Source organism: Rattus norvegicus, chromosome 9, assembly GCF_036323735.1.
Source record: "Rattus norvegicus strain BN/NHsdMcwi chromosome 9, GRCr8, whole genome shotgun sequence".
Lineage (NCBI taxonomy): Eukaryota > Metazoa > Chordata > Mammalia > Rodentia > Muridae > Rattus > Rattus norvegicus.
In genome coordinates, this window is record NC_086027.1 from 98,861,871 (window position 1) to 98,885,539 (window position 23,669).

At 46.8% G+C, this 23,669-nt stretch overlaps 1 protein-coding gene across 3 annotated transcripts in view; it reads right to left on the minus strand.

The window, feature by feature from the left end:
- Positions 1 to 23,669, minus strand: part of Col6a3 (collagen type VI alpha 3 chain) — a 77,890-nt gene that overhangs the window by 52,700 nt on the left and 1,521 nt on the right. For 2 of the 3 annotated variants that reach the window (NM_001427497.1, XM_063267519.1), the window contains exons 2-4: positions 9,727 to 9,842; positions 7,919 to 8,539; positions 1,729 to 2,331 (exon numbers count right to left, since the gene is read on the minus strand). In NM_001427497.1, the coding sequence (NP_001414426.1) occupies positions 1,729 to 2,331; positions 7,919 to 8,539; positions 9,727 to 9,814 (1,312 nt within the window). In that variant the 5' untranslated portion in view covers positions 9,815 to 9,842. The remainder of the gene's footprint in view (positions 1 to 1,728; positions 2,332 to 7,918; positions 8,540 to 9,726; positions 9,843 to 23,669) is intronic. The other variant, XM_063267520.1, reaches the window with a different exon arrangement.

Sequence of the window (23,669 nt, forward strand, 5' to 3'; positions counted from 1 at the left end):
CAGGCTCAGAGAAGCATCAGTGGGCTGTGCATTTCCCCATCTCTGTTTTCTTTCTGTCAGAGCCAGAGCGAGGCAGCTGGATGGATACTGCAGCTCAAACCACAGCTGGACAAGACTCAGACCACAGCTAGGCAGGACTCAGACCCCGAGTCCCTTTCTTCAATGTTTCCCCTCAAGAATTCAGATCAGGCTGTTGACCTCCCTTCCTGCACCCTGTCCCCCATCAGAAAGGAGAAGGAGAGCAAAGTGGGGCACAACAAGCTACAGCCAGACTGACCCCTGAACCCATATTTACCAAGAGCCTTCCCAGGAAAGAGGTTCCCACAAACAGTTCTGGTACCGAAGTCAGTTTAAGATGTCCTGGAGCCCTGAGCTTCCTGTCACAACCGCCATTATCACCAGAGCTCTGTCTTAAATGTATCTGAAGGAAGCTATCCTGACTCTGGCTGAATTTCACACTGAGGAATTATAGCCAGGTTTCTGTTACCACCGTGTTATGATTAGAACCGCCAATTCACAAAGTACCAGGCAGCAGAGGGCAGCTTCGCACATGAGCCGGTGGGGAGCTTTAAAGTGTTTCATTCAGACTTTAAAGTGTTCTTCTGTTCATTCCATGCTGTGGCATGTTCACCCAAACATTTATTTTTGAGACCACAGTTACCCCTTTGGCTAAGAAAAACCAGCCTAGAATCCCAGAGATATAGCAGGTAAAACCTATTATGACAATGGTCACTTCACAGGTCTAAGCTCTTTATAAAGTTAGTACACAGGACTAGGCATACAAGTGCAGAAAAATTAGAATCCCAGACTGCAGATGCTAATCAGCGTCTCCCATGAGCCTCTTTTCATGTGCTTACTTTCACTGAGCCTGTACTCTGCTGAAGAACAACGAGGAACAGGGTCTTGCGTTCAAGGATTGATCTGAGCACATCCCTACTCAAAGACACCAGAAAGGAGCGAATTGGATGTTTATGGATACCGAAGCCTTTGGTAGCAACTGTGTCCTCCACTTATTCGATGGTTTCCACTGCCTGTCTAGGTCATAAAAATGACACCATCTGGGATGGAACCTCAGACCAACAGCCTTTCTGGTGTCCCTACACTGCCCATGTTAATGTGTGTGTCACATATGATGTTGGTTGGCTTGCTTAAATGACTCTAGTTGACTGTACTGCAAAGCATGCCATTCAAAACAATTTCTTCCAACCTTGGAATGACAGGACCAGGATTTCTATAACTACTCCACTCAGCAGGAGCTCAATGGAGACTTACCTTCAGAAATGTCCCTCCCACGTCCACTACACTGAGCCAGGAGCAGAAGCCACTCCCCTTCACCGCCTTTGGGAAGACACTATTTATGAGTGCACTTCTAACACATTGACTTTACCCGGGAGTGGCTTTTGTTGTGAATCCCTCAAGCCTCTTTCAAGATGTATTTGTTACATTTTACATTTGTTACATTGTTAGCCTAAAGGCCACAGATGCCATACAACCCATGTTCTGAGAGAGTGTTCCACTCACTTGTCCTTCTTTAGATTCCTCTGAACAATGCAATGACACACACAGGCCATACAGAAGCCAGCACATCCCAGAATGACGACTGGCTGGCTGTAAGTACTTACGGGTTCTCCCAAGGTGAATCACTCCAGTTCCCACTTTCCTTTTATGACAGACACCATATAGCACACCCCCACTCCTATAGAGATGGCAAAAAAAAGGCATACATACCTTGTGTGACAATAGCTGGTGGTTGCAAGACAAAGTGCCTTTGGGCCACACCAACAAGGTATGGCAGTAATTGCTCCTGGAGGTCCCCAAAGCTACGGAATTCCGGGACAGTAAACACCAAGTTGTCATCGGTAGCTATGTGCTGAAGCTCTACCCTGGAGGCAGCCTGGGCTCCGAGGCCAAATGAGAACACACTACCCTGCTTCAGAGCTACCACTGCATCTCGAATCTCATCACTAGAAGGCCCAGCACTTATGAGGACCAGCACCTGGGGGACCCCTTCCTCCACACGGCTGCCACCTGTCCGAGTGAAGTGATTCTCTACTACAAAGTCAAGGGCCTGGCCTATATTGGCCAACTCCCCACCAGCAAAGCTGAGCCTTTTGACAGCATCCAGAACTGCAGCCTTGGAGGGGTAGCTATCCAAGGAGAACATGGTTCTGGGCTCGTCACTATACTGTACCACCCCCACTCGGACCTGCTGATTTCCAACTGAAAGTCTCTCAAGGACATTTACAAGGAAGTCTCGAATGACATCGAAATTGGCCTTTCCGGTGTTCTGTGATCCATCAATAAGGAAAATAATGTCAGCTGAGTCTTGTGCTTTAAAAGAAAGAAATGCAAAAAAAAAAAAAGTGAAAGTGTTAGAACAAGTGACCACATGCATCATCCCGGCTTTCAGACGTGTTTCCTTGGAAACCAACAAGAAACACGAAACACAGACAAACAAAACACAATGTCGATGAAGGAATGTGAAGTCTCTTTTAGTTCTGCATTCTGAGTGGATAAGAGGCAACGTCTGAGGAATGGTGGTTGAAGTAGGGGCATCTATAGAAAGTTTTCATCTGTGATTCCTTCACAGTTAAACTTCAAGGCATCATACCCCAAGAGAAATCAACATTCTGGATGTTTCTTCTAAATTTAGAGGGAAGTATAATTGTATCTGATTATAGGATACTATGTTGCAGGAGAGAGGATTAGGTTGACATAAATTCAAAGGTTGTTTATCATTTGTGCTCATTTCTCCTGACTCCTCAAGTGATTACAAAGATTTTTGAGGCAAATTTACAGTTTAGTAAACAAAAGCCCAGGTTCATGGCCCAGGGACTGAGAGTTGCAAAAGATTATTTAATTCCCTGGGGTAACTATTGCTTTGTTTCTTGAAATCAAAATGGATGACCCCACACACATCTGGGACCCAAAACTCAGACACAGTTAAAGTCTTAATTTTAAGATTCCTTGACCTATGTCAGATCCTACAATTGTCTCTCGGGTTCTTGGCTGTGTGAAATCCAAATGTTGGGCTGGGATCAGAGATGTTTGGTTTGCATTGCCTCTGTATTCAGTCAAATAATGAAGAACAATGTTAAGCAGAGTGATGTGAAGCCAGTCATGACATAATTATCCAACCTCATTTTATGACATTTGATGATTGCCTAGAAGAACCAAGACTGGCTGAGAGATCCTAAGCCAATCAGCATAGTCATCATTGAAGGACATAAAAATGACTGCCAAAGACCTCTTTATTTTCTTAGTGAGGGAAACTTGAACTTTCAATTACTGGAAACAAGGGTTACACTGAGGCTCAGGTAAAGGGGAGCAGTGAGTAAGCCTACACCAGAACAGGGGAGTCCAAAGGCTCAACTTGCGCTCTAAAATCACACCATTTCATACTAGAAGGGCAAAATTGCCCTAGCAAATGTTTTAATGAATTAAGGGTGTACTGGGGACAAGAAGGGCCTCTATGTGAGGATGAATATTCTACCCTAGGGCTCGGAAGCACAGTGATTACACTGTAATGCAAGAAAGGACCATTCATTCAGGTTTTTGAGTGCCAGTGGGTGTTTTATATTTAAATTTAGTTTTTCCTTGTACCAGACGATCTGTTTATATTCTCTCTGGGGAAAAGCTCATCTCACAAAATTGGAGTTTTTCTCTGGGGCAGTGTTCTCATGAGAGGAAAAGCAGGGAGGACGAGGCTTAGGCACCATCTTCCTTCCCTACCTACTTCAAAGACCTTGACAACCCCTTCAGGGTTTAACCCTTTGCACAGGGAAAGGTAGTAAACTTGAAATGTTGCTACCCCCCTGTCCTCCTGACAAGGTACAAGAGGTCAGTCACTTTGTTATAGTAACTAAGATCTTATGTGTTAGTAACTGTCGTACAAAATCAACAGAAGACCAGACCCTTGGCTTGAATTCCAAAGTATTCACCAGTCTTCAGCCAGAGTAGAAAGAAGATTCCAGAAGGATCTTGGGAGAATGCAGAGCCAGGGGGCGTGAATTGCACAGATCATAAAAATTACTATCACCATTGCATGGCGTACACCATAAATCGCCTCCATATTTCCAGATCTATGCCAGTGACCTCGAAGGACACAGAAGAGCCTGTTTCTTACACACCCTATCAGATGTCTTTTTCAAAGGTTCTCTATGATAGAGATGGACAATAAACAGATCTTCAGTCATAGCACGGCATGATTCTGCCTTCCTTACATCCACCTCTGCCATTCTTATACCACCCAAGAACTCTCTGGATGGGGGAGCCGGCTGAGGGGGGTGGGCTGAACATGGTCAGGGGTAGGTCATAAAATGATGGATAATTTGTCATCACTGAGTCAGAACCATGATCCTCTTACACACACAATAATGGAACACACAGAGCATGCTTTGTTAGCCGTGAGAGCCGAAGCCACACAAAGACCCAGGGGGTCCCGGGTTCTTGTGTGCAGCAAGGCGCACCAGCGACCAACACCAATTCCAAGAGAAATCAGATCAGCCTGAAAGTGTAAAATATGGAAGCTGGCTGGTGGTCTACATCGTGTCTCATGTGTCATACCCTCTGTGGTACTTTCTATGGAAAGAATTCAAGATGTCCCCGGAAGAGCTCTAAGCCCCAGTTGCCTGGGTGTCCAGGAATTTTCCTGAGAGAAACACAATTTGTAAAGAAAATGTATGCGGGGCTCCTCAGAATCACCTGCAGCTTCTGTTTTATAGTGAAGGTCTCACATCTCAGTTTCGCCCATTTCCAAAGGGTGAAAAGGGGACTTAAAGAAACATACACATACAACCAAGACTAACTAGCAGGGCAGGGTCCATGCAGAATGGTGATCGTTAGGGCCCTGACTGTGTATGCTCTCATGTTAGAACCAGAAATAGTAATAGGGAATGTGTAAGGTCCCTATAGCAATCTCAGTCAGGCCACTGATGTGCCTTTTCAAGGATTTTATGCAGGACTCACGATTACGATCATTTTATCGTATTTTGGTCTAGCTATGGAGCGAACACCCAGTGAGATGTGATACAAAAGAATTGCAGAGCGCAGTTAATCAGAGAAGACAACAGACCAGTAATACTCCACCCTGGTGCTGCCAGTGACTTAGACATAGAAGACAGAGATGCTCTCTTGGCATAAAAACAAAGGGTTTTAGCTGTGTAGAAATATGCAGCCGGTAGGCTCTTGGCTCTTGCTGTGAGCATTTCGGTTCCTATCCTTTATATAATGGCTACATTATCTATTCGTGTTCACTAGTTTGTCAATACATGAACTTTAGAAATGTGCTGTTCTCTAATAACCACATTTTCAAATGAGTATGTCATTATTCTGAAAGGAGTGGGTCAGAGACTCCTGGTAGACGCGGACAGCTGACCCAGGTCCCCTCTTGTCCTTCCCTCTGAAACTGGAATACCATCCAGGGTGACCTCTAGAACACACATTTGTTTCCTACCACCTGGCAATTATAAAACAATTCCAGAGGAGAGACCCCCACTCTCTGGAAGCAGGGAACCCTAGTAGTACAGATAAGTGGACCAGGCAGTCTCCTCCCTGTCATTTGGTACACTTTGGTGGCCCCAATCCTACCAAAGTTGAGATGAAGGGGAATTGTGGAGAAGTCATGGAGGACCAGCCTTCAGAAACTCCTTAGGATGTGTCATTCCCAAAGTCCTATGTACCCAAGCCTTGTATATCCATGGAAACAGGTTTCTTTCTGCTCACACCCACCACCCCTCTTCACCTGCAGTTTTCTAAATCTCTGTGATGAAACAGGACTGACGTTATTTCCTTTTTTTTTTTTTTTCGTTCTTTTTTTCGGAGCTGGGGACCGAACCCAGGGCCTTGCGCTTCCTAGGCAAGTGCTCTACCACTGAGCTAAATCCCCAACCCCGACGTTATTTCCTTATAGCTGCCCCTTATAGCTGACTATAATCCCAAAGGCTTGCTGCCTGTTCCGTCTGTCTCCGCTAGGTCCCCCCACACGCTCCTTAGAGTGTTTGACTCATGCCTCAAATTCTCTACTGTTTCTTCATTCCACTTCCTAGTGTCTTCATTGTAGGAGAATGGCTTCACCAAATGCTTTAAATCCAGCCTCCTGCCTCAGCCATCCTCTTGGCAGAGGGAAAAAGCTGCCCGTGAACTTGGCTCCCTCTACCACCTCCTCTGGGATGTACATACCTCCCGAATCCTGGCTGCAAGATCACTCTTTCCCTAGTCAAGAACCAGCTACCACCCATTTTGCTTAGCCTCTCTCCATAGCCCCAGTCGAATGGTGATCAACCTGCCGCCACACTGCATACTCAAGAGCTGTCTGAAGAGACCTTTATGGCTGTGAGGATGACCAGCCTCTCACCTCTTCTGCCTCTCCCCTAGAAGTCCTCTCTAGAGGGCATAGGTTGCCCTTCTGGCCTCATTGACCTCTCCAATTCTCCAACTCCATGATTCCCAAACGCCCTCTTACTACACACTGGCTGTACCCTTGATACACACTCAGCTGTCCTAAGGACAGTCCCCAGGCATCTCATCCTTTGACCCTCAGAATTCTCCCCATTCACTCCAGCATTTCACCCCCTTCCCCACCCTGCCAGGACGCCAAGGGAGGGTGTGGCTAAGGTCCTCATAGCTTCTAGGTAACTGCATTACCTGAGTGGATCTCTCTTTCAAAACTCTCCATCTGGGAGTTCTCCAGCTTCTGATGTACCTGAGGAGTTTGACGCAAGCTAGAGAAGGGGCATACTGGTGAACGTTCCCCTGGCTGGTAAGCTCTGGCTTTTATTGCGCATTGCTGCGAGTCCACAGTCATTTCCTAGGTGTGACCCTCGTCACATCTCTGCAATAATTGTTCCAAATAGCTCCAACCGCAGGCTCCCAAACCTGGCGCTCTCCCCGTCCACCTAAGTCCATTCCACCTGGGCTGCTCAGTTTCCCCACATGAGAATCCTAGGGATGCAGATCCTTCCTCTCCGTCAAGAGACATGAGTCTCTCCTCGCAGGCTTTTCTACGCTACAGCTACCCTCTCGGGATCTCCCTCCTTCCCACTTGCTGCACAGACTTGAGCTCTCTATGGACTTGTGCTCTAGCACAGGGCGCCCTGCCCCCATCCCGGCTGATGAAGCTAATCCTGACCATGAGGCAAGATTGCTGTTGGAAGGTAGAATTTGCATTCTTATCACATTTCTTCCCTCTCAGTCTTTTGGGCATTTATCAGTGGAAGGAAAATCAATGGCCTTGATTGATTTAAGGACTCTCCTGTCACTCGTTCTGAAATGTTAACAGCCAATGTGACAGCCACCAGCTGCTGCATACTCCCAGGTTGACCACAAGTAAAGCATTAGAATCTGAAGAGTCTCATGGTTTCAGTCCCAGGGCACAAAAGATAGAACAGTGCAGACCACGGGCAGGAATGCCATAGCTCAGAACTAGCTCTTTCCCCAGCTTGTCACCTATGCTTTAAGACTCACTTTCTTCTAAAATGAAAACTTAGGGAAAAAAGCTTGGACCACATCACAGCTAAGACATGGTCCTCTGATTCTGTCAAATCTTTAAAACAAACACAGGCTTCCTCTCCTCCCTCAGCCTAGTGCCTCTTAGGGTTCTCTACTCCTAGATGGATGCCTGTCCCATCCGAGGAAGGCTTTCTTCTTAAGGAAGGTAAACTAGCCCTGGGATAGCATCGGAATGTGGGTTTTGAAGTTCAAATGTTGGCTGTTTCCGAAACCTCCTCTTGGTACGGGTGGAGGCTGTGTTTGAAGGAGAATGAAGAAGGCTAGTCACGCCTTTGTTTTTAACCTTGAGAACATCTCTTCCCTAAGTCCCCAGCGTCTCTTAGGCATGAGGCTGCTTTAGGCCAGTATTTGCTAAGCTCACAGCCACAGAGCAGCAGGGCAGGGATCAGCCTGGCAATGAAGACATTACCTGTGATGTCTTTAAGGCTTTCCTTGTCCCCAGCCCTTTCTGGATTCACAGAGGAGTGTATACAGGACACTAAGTTCCCTACCATGTCATGAAGTGAGGTAACGTTCTCTAGGTTGAAAACATGCATACTGAGCGGTTCGCTTGCTATTTCCCTTAAGGTTCTTTCATCTGCATCCTCAACTCCAACTGCAAACACGTTAACGTCCGCAGACTTAAGTTCCGCTGAGGGCAGAGCGAAGCCGTCCTCCTCCGATTGCCCATCAGTTAATACTACGATAACCTGAGGGACTCCGTCAGCGGCCCGGCTTCCAGAAGCCTCAGTGAGGTGGCTGTGAATTATATATTCTAATCCTTTTCCAGTTTGATTGCTTTCCCCAATGTAAGACATGTTCAAAATATGAGAAAGGACTTCTTGTTTAGAGTGGTATGCATTTAACAGGAACTCAGTATGTGGGTTTCCGTTGAGCCGGACCAGAGCAAAATGAAAATCATTGTCTCCCACAGATAAAGACTCTACAACATCAGACAGAAACTCTTGAACAAGCAGGAAACGGTCCTTCCCAGCACTCCAAGAGGAATCCACTAGAAACAATATGTCAGCCGCCGCACCGTTTTTGACATCTTTAAAAAAAGACATTGGTTCAGGTTTTTTCTGCCGATTCAGTGACCTCCTGTCCACGCACCTCTTCCTAAATAGACCTTCTGCTGTTAACAAATAAGTCACACATTTCGGCTAAATGAGGGCAAGTAGGAGAACTTACCTGCCGAGCAGAGCCAAGAAAGAGGCCGCAGCTGCTGTTATCCCCAGCCAATCGCCCAAGTTCCATACCAAGTAGCCCCAAGTCGGGGGTTAGCAGAGTGTTCCAGAAGAGGAGAAACAAGCCTGGGTGTCTTTGAGCTGAGGCATGACTGTTTGTGACAAGTTGACCCTCCTATGTCCATCTGACCAGACCAAAGGGACCTCTTGTCTTTGGTAAGCAACCATCTATAGCAACTCGCTTCTCATCGTGAAGGAGAAAGTGGCCCCAGCTGAGGCATAAGGAGCCCACTGACGCTTCGGAAGCTCACCCCCAACCCACAGGGCTTCAGAAAACATGAAAGAAATGTAATGTGACAAGTAACTCTGTAAGTGGGGAAAACCACGGATATTTAGAGGGAGAAGTCTTGTTTCTCTTGCATTTTCGAACGAAGACAAGCTCTCTAAGAAGTTACTACATATCTCCATATCAGAGGAGCCTGCCTATACCCACTACCCCTGGCTAATGACAAGGAGACCCCGTCAAAGGCATCCAGTTCCAACATAGCTTATCTTGCTGCCCTAAAAGGAGTGTTGGGGCACACTATTTAAAGTTGTTGAGGGAAACATTTTGTTTTTAAGGAACCAATGGTTCCCATGTATAACTACCATTCTGTGTCTATGGTTAGAGATGGAGGAAGTTGCGGTTTGTGTCTTTATTTTTTTCTCATTTTAAGGAAAGAATTTTTATCACAATAATTGTCTTCTTCCTGCAGTCCAGTGCCAGAGATGTAGAAAAGTCGCTCATATGGAAAGCTTTATGGGATGGAAACTCTACTCAGACCCAGTGTGAAGATAATTCCACTTACCAAGCAATTCAAGATTTGAAGTTCAAATTTTTAGAAAAAAGAAAAGACAAGAAAAGCCACCTTGCCCTAGACACTGTATCTGTAAAGCCCACCCACATCCCGCTGATTCTCAACATTCCCAGGCCCCATGTCAAGCTCTGGGTGATTTGATCTAGACTCAAATACTGCTGATAACTTTTTTTTTCAATAAAATTAAACCTTACCTGATTGTTGTTGGGCATGAGTCATGGTGATGCCAGAGAGGAGAAGGCTAAAGACAGCCACTAGGGGCAGATGCCGGTGTTTCCTCATTTTGAATGTCTAAGCACCAAGTGTGAACCTAAAAGAAAGGACACGGCCAAAAGAATGGTGGGTTCTTAGCTCTCCAAAAATCCGTGTGTGTGTGTGTGTGTGTGTGTGTGTGTGTGTGTGTGTGTGTTTTAGACTTCTGAACAGGCTTTGCATGTGAATAGTGTTTGAACCAGCAACAAAGGAGTAGACTATAAATACACAGGCAGGTGGGCAGACAGGAAGACACAAACAGATACATTACATATCACATAATGACATTCAGAGACACAAACAGATACATTGCATGCCACATAATGACATTCAATTGGCAAAACCCTTAGAGACAGCTGTGGTCCCTCAAGGTTTCTTAACTAATAATGTTACAGTTCTCTCAGGATGAACTCTGATGCCCCCTCAAGAGCGGATCCACCCAATGCTATTCTCAGAATGGGCCCCCACTTCTAAGTGACATATGACTCATACACACACACACACACACACACACACACACACACACACACACACACACAAACACACTTGACTGTGCTGCAGGCCTGTAGTCTTAGTTACTGTGGACTGAAGTAGAAAGATCACAGATTTATGAATACAAGAACAGTTTGATCTACAGAATGAGTTCAAGGCCAACCTGAGCAACTCACCAAGACCCTGTGTTAAAGTGAAACGTGAACGGTGAGCTGGAGATGCAGCTTGGCAATAAAGCATTTGTCTGATGACCATGGAGCCCTTGGTTCTGCCCTCTATTCTACAAACAAGTGGGGTGTCAAGAAGAGACTAGAAAACACACAGTGGGTAGATGGAGCTCTTCCTGAGGGACCACAGACTTTATTATTTGTTTTACTATATATGTGTGTATAGGTGTCTGAGTGTGTGTGTGTGTGTGTGTGTGTGTGTGTGTGTGTGTTTCTATTTTCTTAATGGACCTTCGTCGTGATTTCAGTATAATCTGGAACTTTCTTCACTCCAATTACTAAGGAATGAGCTAAGTGGGCACCCTCTCCTGAGAGTCATAGTAACTGACCCTCTAAGCGAGAATCTCTAACTCTATCATCAGCCTCAGTCAGGCACTACAAGACCAACTGTTTTTCCAAATTGAAGCAGGCAGCAACTTGAAGGCTGCATGCTCCTGAGAAAATGGACTGATGAAAGAGGACAGGGCTTGCCTCGTGTGCACAGAGGGTGTGGGGATGCACTGGTCCTCTTGATGGGAATAGGCTCTGCCTAGCTAGAGACAGTGAGGCCTGTGTCCAACTCTACCTTTTCCTCCCTTGCTAACCAGCGTTTTCCCTGTCACAGGCCAACCTCGAATCTCACCACCATGGAACAAGCCCAGAGAGATTCGGTTTGGGAGACAACAAAGTCAGGGCTGAGGGCTGAGGGCTGAGGCCGAGTGCCCATTGCCTGCTTTGCCACCATGCACCAGCTGATGACTGCAAACATGACTTCCAGACAAGCCCAGGCTCTGAGTGTTCAGTAGCCCATGTCCTCAGGCTGCCAACACCTTCTCCTCCCCCTCAGGCTACTCCTCTGCCTCCTCAGCCTTTTCTCTCCAATAATGAATCAGCTTGGGGCTGGAATCTTCCTCAGGACTCCTCCATAGAGTTGCTTGGGGGTTTCCATTCAGGCTGAGGTCTCCTTCCTCCTCCCCCTCTTCCCTGTGCCCCAAAGCACTGATTCCTGCTACTGGGGACCCATGGCCTTTGGTGGTGGGACTCAGCATCTCCCAGTGAGCAAATGAGAAGGCTGGAAGGCACTGGTGACCAAGGGTACTTCAAAGAGGCTCAGGGGAGAGACCAGAGCCAACAACACCATCAGTATTGGTTCTGTAAAGTGAGTTCAGATTCTCACTTTTTTTCCCTTTGTATTGAGTTTGAAAACTGTTTGATAGTGGGAATCATCTGGAATGGTCTGTGGTTAAAGGGTGAAAGTCCATCTGGTTTAGGAAACTGAAAATCATTTAATTTAAGCATAGTTGGCTTACTTCATAATTTATGTTTCACTATTAGGGTATCAAATGGTAAAAGGGGCTCTTCTGGTGAAACTCTAGCTAAATCCATCTCGAATCAATGTGGACCGTAATTCAGAGCCTCTGCTCCCTTCTCTTCTCTTCTCTTCTCTTCTCTTCTCTTCTCTTCTCTTCTCTTCTCTTCTCTTCTCTGCTCCTCTCCTCTTCTCTCCCTCCCTTTCCACCCTTCCCCCTTCTCTCTCTTTCTCTCTCTCTCTCTTGCTCTCTCTCCTCTCTCTCTTGCTTGCTCTTTCTCTCTCATTATATTAAAAAATCCAAATACTTGCAAATTTCTTCTATATCCCTTGACTCGGGAAAGGTTTGAGTCTGGTAAGGAGGAATGAGAAAGGAGAACAAAGTGACCATGTACCACAATTTGCACAAGAGCCTCCACCATTGTGCAGTCAGAATAAGACTCCATGAGACCAGGAAGCTGTGATGGTGGGAGTAGATATTCAATACCCGAGACCGTGTCAAAAACAATAAAAACTCTGAGCTGATGTAGCTGCTGTGGAATTTAAGTCCACAGTCAAACCCATCAGAAAGTAAAGCTCAGGAGTGGGTAGTTGCAGTGGGAAGTCCCATTGAATGTTAAAAGAACTAACCAAGTTCTTCCCAAACTCTTTCCAAAACACCGAGGAAGAGGCAACACCTCCAGACTTGTTTCATATGGTCAGGCTTATCTTAAAACAAGAATAAGAAAAAATACTACCAGAAAAGAAAAGTACAGCCAATGTTCCTGACAAATACTGATGTGCTCAGCCAAATTCTAGAAAGCCAAACTTAAAAGCAGCTTAAAATAAGGACACATCATTACCAAGTAGGATGTGTTCCTGGAATGGAAGGATGGTGTGAAACATGAAAGATAGATAGATAGATAGATAGATAGATAGATAGATAGATAGATAGATAGATACATAGATACATAGATACATAGAGGAAATCACATGATCATCTCAGAGTTCATTTGACAAACTTTAACACATTGTCATGATACGGATAAATAAAATAAACTATTCAAAACACTGGGACTTGAAGAAAACTACTACAGAATAAAGACAATACCCAGAAAACCCAAGCAAACATCACATGCAGTAGGGGGGAAAACAAACCTGTTCAGGCAGCGCTCAGGGATGGAGGACTTATTTGATGAGCATATGAGAGATACTAGATCCCATCTCCAAACAACAAAAGACAGGGTTGAAAATGGAGTCCTTTTCTGAATAGCAACCTTACCTTCTCTATGGCTTCTTTTTAAGAGAAAATAGTAAGTCCTAATCAATTAGCGCAATCAGGCAAGCAAAGCAAGCTAAATGCATTCAAACTGAAACGAAACAAATAGCAACAAAAAGAAACAGTGGCATGACTCCTTCACAGGAGGCATCTAATGTAGCCAGAGTTAGAAACTGAATGAATGGGGCATGCAGAGGAGGGAAGGCTGTACTGATGCTCTGTGGCTGCAGCAACTTCTACAAGGTCAAAAAGGTCCAGAGAACTGTGGTACAAGGTACATGTAGCTAATGCTGTTGCATTGTATAGCTAAACACAATTAAGATGCTGCAATTTATGTGTCTGCAACAACAGAATAAGTAAACAAGTTAGAAAATTAAGGCAGTAAATATCGCAGCTGTTTTTAATTAATTTGCTTACTTAATGGGGGTGAGGGTTGGGGTGGAACAGGTGTGCCACGAGCATGCATGTGGGAGTCAGTGAACATACTGGAGGAGGCGGTCCTCTCCTTCCAACATGAGGGTCCTGGAACTCCAACTGAGATTTTCAAGCTAGGTGGCAAGCACCTTTACCCACTGAGCCATCTCACCTACCCCATTGGTGGGTTTTTAAAAACACAGGCAATGATGCACCCCTAAAATCAGTCACTGAGTTGACAGAAATGATATGGAATATGGGAGACCTTTGAGGGGTCATAGACTTTGCAGTGAGAGGGAAGCAATGTATATGTCTGTGCCCCAGTATTCGAATAACACCACAGTTATTACTGCTTGTAGCTAACACCTGAAAAAGAAGGAAGGGAGGCATGTAGTAACGAAATGATGACATTTGAGGGAAAGTTTTATGAAAATAAGAATCTGGTGTGAGCATGTGCACCTGGTTCCAGGGTCACATCTTCCCCAACTGGTACCTTAGCATGGTACAGACTCTGGCTAAGGCCAAAGTTTGTGCATCTGAGCCTGACCCTCCTACAGGCTCGGCTCTGGTCCTGTGGTCCACCCTAGCTGCTTCTCATGCAATAAACACAGATGTGCACTTTCCCAGATGAAACGCTCTCACGACCCCAAAATTGTCACTGGAAAACTGATGGGAGAGGATACTGCGGCCAACTATTTGGTGACAAAGCTTTGCCTGGGAGTGAGGAGAAGGCAGGACACTTGGCAAAATGGGAGGGGCAGGGGTTAGGAGAGAAGAGTATTTCTGAGGCAAAATGCATAGAATACCTGAAGCTCGTCCACCTTCCTGAGGCCAAGCCCAGCCTTAAAGAATGGGACACAGCACTGACTGAGGTAAGGCATGCCCAAAGATGAGACCATAACCAAAAGACTCAATTCCCAGACCCAGCATGGGTTTGGATCTCTAAGGAACATCCACAGCGAGTATCACCTGGGACTCAGAAGCCACCCTGTGGCTCAGATTCCAAGCCTTCAGGGACTGAGCTCAGCTGCTGCAAAACCACCAGTCCACGCAACTACCCCTGGCCAGCGTGTCAGCCTTAGACACAGAAACACACAACTCTGAGGCGCAGTCTGTGGTGCTCAGTGCTATGGCTCCACGGTGTGCCCGGAACTTAACGTAACTTGCGTGGCAGCGGTGGGGCTCTGCTCACAGTAAGTATGGAACCCACTGCTGATGGGCTGGTGACCCTCTCACCGACTCACTGCCCCAACTCCACCCCTTCACTCTGTAGAACACTGCCAACCCCAAGTTCCACTCTGGAAACCTTCTAGACCTTTCTATCCTTCTAGACTATCCTAGAGTGTTCCTTCATTAAAAAGGTTAAAGCAAGAGCAATGCTTCTGTCTGTCTGCCTGCCTGCCTCTCCCTCTCCCTCTCCCTCTCTCTCTCTCTCTCTCTCTCTCTCTCTCTCTCTCTCTCTCTCTCTCTCTCTCTCTCTGTGTGTGTGTGTGTGTGTGTGTGTGTGTGAAATTAACTGATAATGCACACTCAGGACAACACAAAAGGACGCCGTACACATTCTAGTCTTCATTCTGCTTCAGCTGTGTAGACGGACATTTGATGGAGAATCTACACCCTTCTGGGTCCTCTCAAGGAATACAGTCTGTTCCTCCAGAATGCCTCATGGCTTTGTAATTAGTCTAGAGCTGTATTTTAATGCTGGGTCAACCTGTGGAAACTCTAAAACTCTCCCACCATTGTGCACCAAACTACATCTCTGAAAGAGCTATGCCTCGGGGACAGGGTGCTTTCTTTCTGTGACTCTAAATTCAGCTGTGCCACTTTCTGCCACCACATTCCATCAGAGTTTTAAGCATCACGACTTCAATCAAAAGATGTGCATGCAGGTCTTCTAGTATTCCGGTTCAATGATTTTTAAATATTTAATTAATTCAGGAAACGTAAAGCTTTAAGTAGCATTGTGTATGTATGTGTACATATGTGCGTGTGTGTGCATGTGTGCACATATGCATATACCTGCCTGGGTGCCTGAAGAGGACAGAGGTCAATGTTATGTGTTTTCCTCAACTGGTTTCCACCTCAGGATTTGAGACAAAAATCTCTCTCACTGAACACAGCAGTTGGGCTAGACTGACCAGCAAGCCTTTAGGAATCCCGGCTCTGCCTCTCAGAGCCAAGACAACAGGTGTGCATAGCCACGGGGCTTTTTATGTGGGTCTTGGGTACAACTCAGTCCCCAAGCTTGCAAGGCATGGACTTCACTAGCTGAGCCACTGCTTCATCTTTCAAGGAGCATCTTGTGGGGGAATTAGGGTACAGGAATATGCTAGCACCTCGCTATGAGGCAATAAGCTGTGGGATCTATGGAAGGGGAAAGGTGGGGTCTGAGGTAAGGACTGTCTGACCACTGTTGAGTCTACGTCGAGGACAGGAAATGCTACGATGGCTTTGCAGACCACATGGACAGAGAGCTCACTGTGGGTGAGTCATATGGAGTAGTTTTGCTAATGATCCCTGACCCTCACACAGGGGACTCCTTTGAATACACTAATCCTACCATGTGTTAGTCATACTGGAGCAACCCCTAAAGCTCGCTCCTAGCCTTCCGTGCTCCCTAAGCTGGAGGCGGTGATGCCATGGCTCTGTGAAGACGTTTGAAGCCACCAGCTAATTGGGCTTCTCGAAGGAAATGGCACCCATGTTATATGAGTAAACTTAGCCAAGATGTTCACTTTCCCAGCATTCATCTCAGAAGAGCAGCTCCCTAGGTACCTGACGGCTCCGAGAGACAGAATATACACAACTACCCCCCAGACTCCACCCAGGCATTGAGGAGAGGGGAGGACAGGAGAAGCCCCTTCCCCTCTAAGAAGCAGGGCAAGAGCTGATGCCCTGGGTTGAGGTACCATTGAGATCCCACTAGTGACCGACCACACTGCTGGATCCCCGGGTGTAAAATTGAAAAGAAATTGCCTCCGTGGTTTGCTGTCAGGAAATCAAGACCCTAGGATGTAATGAACCACGTAGTAGAGTTAATAACAAGTGAAAATATTAATAAATATTCACCTGAGGAGTAGGAGCCCCTTACATCATAGGACTGCATCCTCATGGAGATGAGCAGAAGAAACACTTGCAGGAAAGGGAGCTTTTACCGAGATTGCACTAATCTAAAGGTATCAAGCATCATCTCCCAGACAGTGGCCAGGATTGCCCTTTCTAATGATGGGGAACGAAGGTAGGCACACTCCCTCTTCTCCCACTGCTAGACCCATCACTCTGGGAAGAGAAAGAGGTAACCACTGAGCAGAAGAAATTAGCCACTGGGTTTCTATCTTCAAGGCAGGATTGCCCACCTCCTTCCCCGAAATGCAGTTCACTGCTCCCGCCATGTTAAAGCCGAGAAGCTAAAACCGGACGAGGAAAGGTGACTGGCAAAACACACACAGATAAAACAAGACAGGACCAGCATCCAGACGGAACCCCTTAGCTCCAAGGAAGGAACGAAATCCAGGAAATGGTACAAGCTAGGCAGAGTTTTCCCAACCTCTGGGAAACTCCCGGAGTTCTTGGTGCAGGGAAGAATAAACATCCTTGGTATTGGTGAATGTCTGGTTCTTTTCTTCCCGATTTGAAGACATAAAAGTCAGACTTGACTGCCCAGGACCCTTGCGTTGGGTGGGGTGGGCTGTCCTTTGACAGAGACTCTGTGCCCTCAAGGCAACAGAAAACCAAGTGCCATTATCAACTGTATCCTCCGCTTCCTGGTTAGCACGTCTAAGTCCTGCATTTCTCCATCTCTTTTTCACAACATTGGGATGTCTTTTCCCACGTGGTTGCTGCCCACTTGAAGTCCAGGGAGACTCCTTTTGCTGTCAAGGATGCCCTACACAATCTTCAACTTGAAATCATAAGTGTACTGCACAGACTTTCCCAGGCCATTTTGCAATTTTGTGAAATTAGTTTTCATTAAAGCATCCTCAAAAGCATTTCCATTTTCCATGTCTGGAAATCTTTCCTTCTTTTTTTTTTAAAGAAAGGCACACACACACACACATGAACACGAGGAAATAATTTTGAAACAAAGACTTAAATGCATCCAGAGCTCCCATTTGGAAGTCTTTCATTTGATTTGTCTCCAGGCACCACTTTATGAAGCCAGGAAGCACTCCTATGGAGTTCTGAAGCCTCTATTAGCACCTCCCTGTCCTGGGTAAACTGGGGCCACAGCCAGAACGTAGCTGCCCATCTCACCTCCCCCGCTGTGGGGTGAAATGTCAGATCACAGTAGAGTTTAGGGTGTTCACTTACTCTGGCCTTTACCACCCTTATTTCTGGACTTTTAGGAATCAAAATCGGGAGTGCAGAGGGGGCTCAGGGGTTAAGAGGATGAGCTATTCTTGCAGAAGCCCCAAGTTCTGCTCTTGGCCAGGGGGTCTCAGGAGAGCCTGAAACTCTAGCTCCAAGGGATCCAGTGCCCTCTACTGGTCTCTGTGGGCAATGGTCACACACACACACACAATTAATTAATTTTTTTAAAAAAAAATTAGGCGTTTTGAGACAAGATTTCTTTGTGGTACCCTGGCTGTCCTGGGACTTACTCTGTAGACCAGGTTGGCCTCGAACTCCAAGACCACCTTCTCTTCAACTCCTGGGTCCTCGGATTACAGTCATGCACCACCATAGTGTCTGTGGTACAAGCTAGTGGCTCAGAGTAGGTACAACTTGGGCTTTGTGTATGCTGAATTATCACCCTACTAAGTGAGCTGCTTCCCTGGCTTCTTTGAGGCCTGTTTTGTGTTTGTTTGTTTGTTTGTTTGTTTACTTTTTTTTTCGGAGCTGGGGACCGTACCCAGGGCCTTCGCTCTACCACTGAGCTAAATCTCCAACCCATTTGTTTGCTTTTCTTTATTCGTTTTTCTTTTTTCTTTTTGAGACAGGGTTTCTCTGTGTAGCCCTAGTTGTCCTGGAATTTGCTCTGTAGACCAGGCTGGCCTCATACTTAGAGATTCGCCTGCCTCTGCCTCCCACAGGGTGGGAAACCACCACCCAGCCATGAAAGGAAACCTTTTCCTCACCCCACCCCACCCCCAGTCAGACTTCTTAGCTGCAAGGATCCTGTGGTGGCCTAAGAGAAGAGGTTGGGGCTTACTATAGCACTTAATGGCACAGCTTCGCGGAAACCTTCAAAAGTAGATGATTTGGGACACACACTTCAAAGGAATGCATCAGAAATGGAGTTTGTTCCATTTGTCTGACAACTATGGTCTTGCCTTTCTGTTCTGTGACAATGTTCAACAATAACATTTGAGTCTACGCCTTTCCTGTGACCACGGATTCTTTCAGTATCTCTGATCCTATATGATCCTGCATAAGCAAACCCCCTCCTTGTCAACTGCCAGCACTGGAGGGCGCTGGTTCTCCCCGGTGGGACCTCATAGATCAATGCCCAGATGCTCAGCGGCCATCATAAGGTACTAAGAAGCGTTTGAGAGAGGGTGTGGCCACCTCTAACAGGAAGACCTCTGTGGAGAAGACCAGGAGCCTCTCAGACACATGCTGAGCCCTTCAGAGTCTAGCTCCTTTCTTTCTCTGAAAGCAGCACTTGGGAGGCAAAGGCATGCATTTTAAGAGTTCGAGGCCAGAAAGCTACACGGTGAGTTGGGGGCCATCCTGGGCTACATGAGTCCCTATCTCCTAAAGAGGGAGCAGGAGCAAACGCCAGACCAGTTGTCCAGATATTTAGAAACGAGCTTTAAAATACACTCCTGAAATACACGAGAATAACCGTGAAGCAGAAAACTCTGAATCTGTCATAGTACCAGAGGCCACCATGAAACATAAAAGGCATTCTATGAACTGTGTGGCAGCCAGATGAGAAGAGGAGATGCTGTGCCTGTTTATCCAGCTAATTATAACCGTTAGGCAGAGACTGGCTGCGTTTTAACAGTCAGGGAGAGAGCCTGCTACAAAACGCTTCACAAGCAATTATACAAGCAGACACTCCGTCCAAGCCACGCATTGGCCGCAGTTGGCGCTGGTGCACAGCACGTCCCACATTTCTCCCTTCCTTGGCAAGGGACTTGAGTTCCGCCAGCCTCCGAAAACCATGTGTGCCGCCACAGAATTATGAAAGCAAGCGGCCACGGCCTTCTCACAGCCTAAGGAAAAGTTACGTTTTCCCGCTTGCTTTCATGTGTAAGAGGAAAAACTCATCTTAAGTAGACAGTAGAGCTTGTATGAGTTTGTCTACCTCCTTACTGTCTCTACCAGTAACCTCCCCGAGAGTTTGTATTTAGGAGTAAAACGGTGAATTGTGTGAACTGGCAGAGACCCCTGGACTACTGTGTTATATCTGCATCCATTGCGTCTGACCGAGCAGGTCACGGACATCCCACATCCCAGCCATAGGTGGGTTTAAGCTGAGCTGAATCTAGATGCCAGTGCTGGCTGCTGACTCAACTAGAGAAGATTCCAGAAGTGAAAAACCAGTTTCCTGGAATAGTCCCCCCCCCCCCCCCGAGACCTGAGTCATCGCCAGCTGCTGGTCAATTCTGGAATTAAAGTGGCCCATGAGCTCTTCCTTCCAACAGACAATTCCCAAACACTGGGACTGTGGCAATCGGGGGTACACAACACACTGGGGGATTCTACAGAGATGGCTCTGTACAGTGAAGCTTTCCCTGGCCACCCCCAGCTCACGAACAGCTCTCAGTATTTCCCGATTGCTAAAGATAGGGAGGAGAGAGGGTGGCGCTGGGCTCTGCATAGCCAGACCCTGCAAGGTGAACCTCTGGTTAGTGGCTTAGCAAGGCGTTCTCTGTTCGTCTCATTACTCTCATTTTTTGAACGTCCAGATTTTTTGTTTCCTTGAGACAGTTTCACATGCCTGGCCTGAAACTCACACCTTAGCCAAGACTTGTCTTGAATTTCTGATCCCCCTACCTCCAGCTTCAAAACGCTGTGATCCCAGACACATGTCACCACTTCTAGATTCTGTGGCACAGGGAACCACTCTCCCCAACTGAGCTATAGATCCCAGATCCTCCAGAGTTGTTTAAACAACGGTGACTCCTCTGCCACTACTCCAAAGAAAACCTGGAAAACTTAAGATTATCTTTCTTCCCATGGTACTTCTTAAGGCTTAGCCACCCCTGCCCCACCCCCATGCCCAGGTCCTGGGTGCAGGCTTAGTGGAATCCATCAGGCAGGTGCGGAACATTGGGTGGGGCTGGCTTTATTACTGCTCCTAACACTGTAGCCACCCACCAGCACTCCACCTCTCTGAGTAACACATCCCATGTCCCCAAAGAGTATGAAGAAAACGTTCACCAAGGCAATGTTCTTTTCAATATCTCAATAGCCAAACGGAAGGCATGAATTTTACCAACCTGATCTTAAAGCTTAGCACCAGGGAGCGAAGGAGCCTGATTGATAAGCAAACCTGAGTACGTGTTTTGGGACAACTCACAGAGGGTAGCGGTGCTCTGACATGAAATTTAGTGGCTCGGTCAGAGTCACCAATGTGTTTTAATCAACAAGTATTTAAAATGAGACGTTTATGTGAAATTCTTTCAATTATGTATCTCTACTGGGGAGAGCAGCAAAGGCAAGGTTATGCACTCTTTAGGGGCTACTGGAACAGGGGATTTTAATAACTTCTTCAGTGTTCAAATAAGAGATTATACAGTGTGTATGCGAGTGTGCTTTACTCCCTGTGGGAGCACTTGTAACTTAGGTATAAGCAATATGTCGCCTTTAAAATTTCCAAGTTTCCCAATGCTATTGACCTGAATTATTTAAGAGTAGAGAATGTGTTATATAAAAGCAAAATTTCCTTTCTGTATGCTCATAGACAAGCAAGGAAGAAAAATAGAATTTTAAATGTGTGCCCATCACAGAGACTGGACTGAAGCAGCTATAGGCCAACCCTAACTGCCACCCACAAGCTGGGGTGTAAATTGGTTGACTTCCCATGAGCCCTGAAACCCCACCCTGGAAACCGCCAGGAACTTGGATTTTCCAAGCACTCCAAGGGATACACTGCCCTCTAGAGAAAAGAGACCAGAATGCATTCCCAAAAGCAGCTATGTGCCCTCCTGCTCAGACTTTGGGCTGCATGAAGAATTTCAGTTTGAAAGCTAACATGATTCACTGCTAAAGAGGGTCCCTCTTTTTAAAAGCCAGGACTTGGCTCTCCAACAAGACACCCTCACGATCTAGATGGCACTGGTGTTCATTGAGAATTACAACTTGGGGTTGGACTGTGAGCAACATAAAGAAGCTTTATACAATTATAAGCGGGAGAACCGAGAGAAGCAGAAATGTCCTCATCTACTCTAACATCGTGTGTTGGAACGTGAACCAGGCCCCGGGGAGATGGCTCAGCAGGTCAGAGCACTCACCGATCTTGCACAGGACCTGAGTCCAGTTCCTAGCACCTGTCTTAGGCTGCTCACAACTGCCTGCAACTCCAGCTCCAGAGGGATCCAACACCTCTGGCCACTTCGAACACCTACACTCGTGCTCACACCCACACGTGTGCATGCGCACGCATGATTCGGAATAATCAAAAATAATAATAATTCTTAAAATTTGAAGCATTTTCTGGGTTTGGCTGAGCTACCAACAGGATTTTTAAATGTCAATTCCCAAGTCATCAACTATTTATGTGTGTTTTTACTGCCCGACAGCCACAGCCAGGACACCATGTGCAGTTCCTGCCTGTAGGTCAGTCAGTGAGGAAAAGCCTCCTCGGTACACAGTGCCTCATTCAGCCCTGGACATCACCTGCCACCCTTTCCCAAAGGACATCCAGCTCGCAGCTCCTTCCACAAAGAAGTGACAGCAGCTTCAGTTTTCTCTTGCTAACATCGTTAGTATGCCTGCAAGATCATCTCACGAAACACAACTTGGCGGCTTGCCGATGAATTTTCAGTCCTAGATGTGGAATTTTGCACAAAAGCAGGTGGTGTCAGAGCACCAGAGAGCAGCTCTGTCTGGGCCGTGCTTTCTCCAAGTCACCAATCGTCTGGAAAGAGCGGGAAAGCAAAACGAGCCCTGGATGGTAAGTGCCTCCACCCACTCTGAAGGAGGGTGGTGATCTCAGGAGGAGATGGTGGCCTTGAGCACTGAGGTCTGTAGGTTTCACACTCAAAGTAAGATCAGAGTTCATGGCCCCAGGAGCTGGATGAATGGAGGAATTTTCCCTACTCTATGGCCGGTGATAGGGGACATTGTTCTGTCTGAAGTCACAAAGTGCGCTTATCGCAGGGTAAAACAAAGTGCAGAGGCGCAGATGTTTCTTGCTCTGAGCCATGCCCACCTTGTCTCAGACACATCCTTAGGCTCCCAGACCTGACAGTCTCCACCAGAATGGGGTGTGGTACCCACCTCCAACCTAAGATACACTCTTAGGCCAAAGGATAGCTCAGTCACCCCCAAGGAAGGTACTGTGGCCACACCCTCTAGTTCCCAGACTGGAAAAATCCAGGAGAGACCTTCTCTGTCCCCATCCTGACCATCTTCCCCACCCAGTGTTAGCTTTTCACTACAGAGACAGAGAGAGAGAGAGACAGACAGAGAGAGAGAGAGAGACAGAGACAGAGACAGACAGAGAGACAGAGAGACAGAGAGACAGACAGAGACAGAGACAGACAGACAGACAGACAGACAGACAAACAGAGACAGACACATTGGACCACTGTTCCCAATTGTAAATCTCTCTCAAAGAAATTCTACATCCCCACTCCTTCACCCTCAGTAGAATTAAGCAAAGTTTAGGCTATTACTGTGAGCCCTCCATGCCCTCAAGCTGGCCTGGATATAAGAGTCCCACACTGGAATCCCAATCACAGCGCCATGCCCTCCTCCCTGAAGTGGGCCTCCCTTCATTCCCCACGAGTTGTGTATCCTTGTGAAGCCTGAGCCAACTGCCCCATGGCTCTGAATGGACTGTAACAGATGGACGTCTCCTCTGAGGGGAATCAATCTATAAGCCTATCTCACATGGAGATCTAAAGAGCCCCCTCCTGCTGGCTCATCAGCCCCAGCGCTCCAGCAATGAGAAAGGATGCTGCTGGAAGCCAGCCACTCAGGTGGGCCTGGCGAGTAGTCCAGCATCTCAGAGCTTCTCCCTCTTCACCCATAAGCCAAGGATGACAGCACTGGAAGCTTCTAGCCCAGAATCACCCTGCAAAGAAAGCA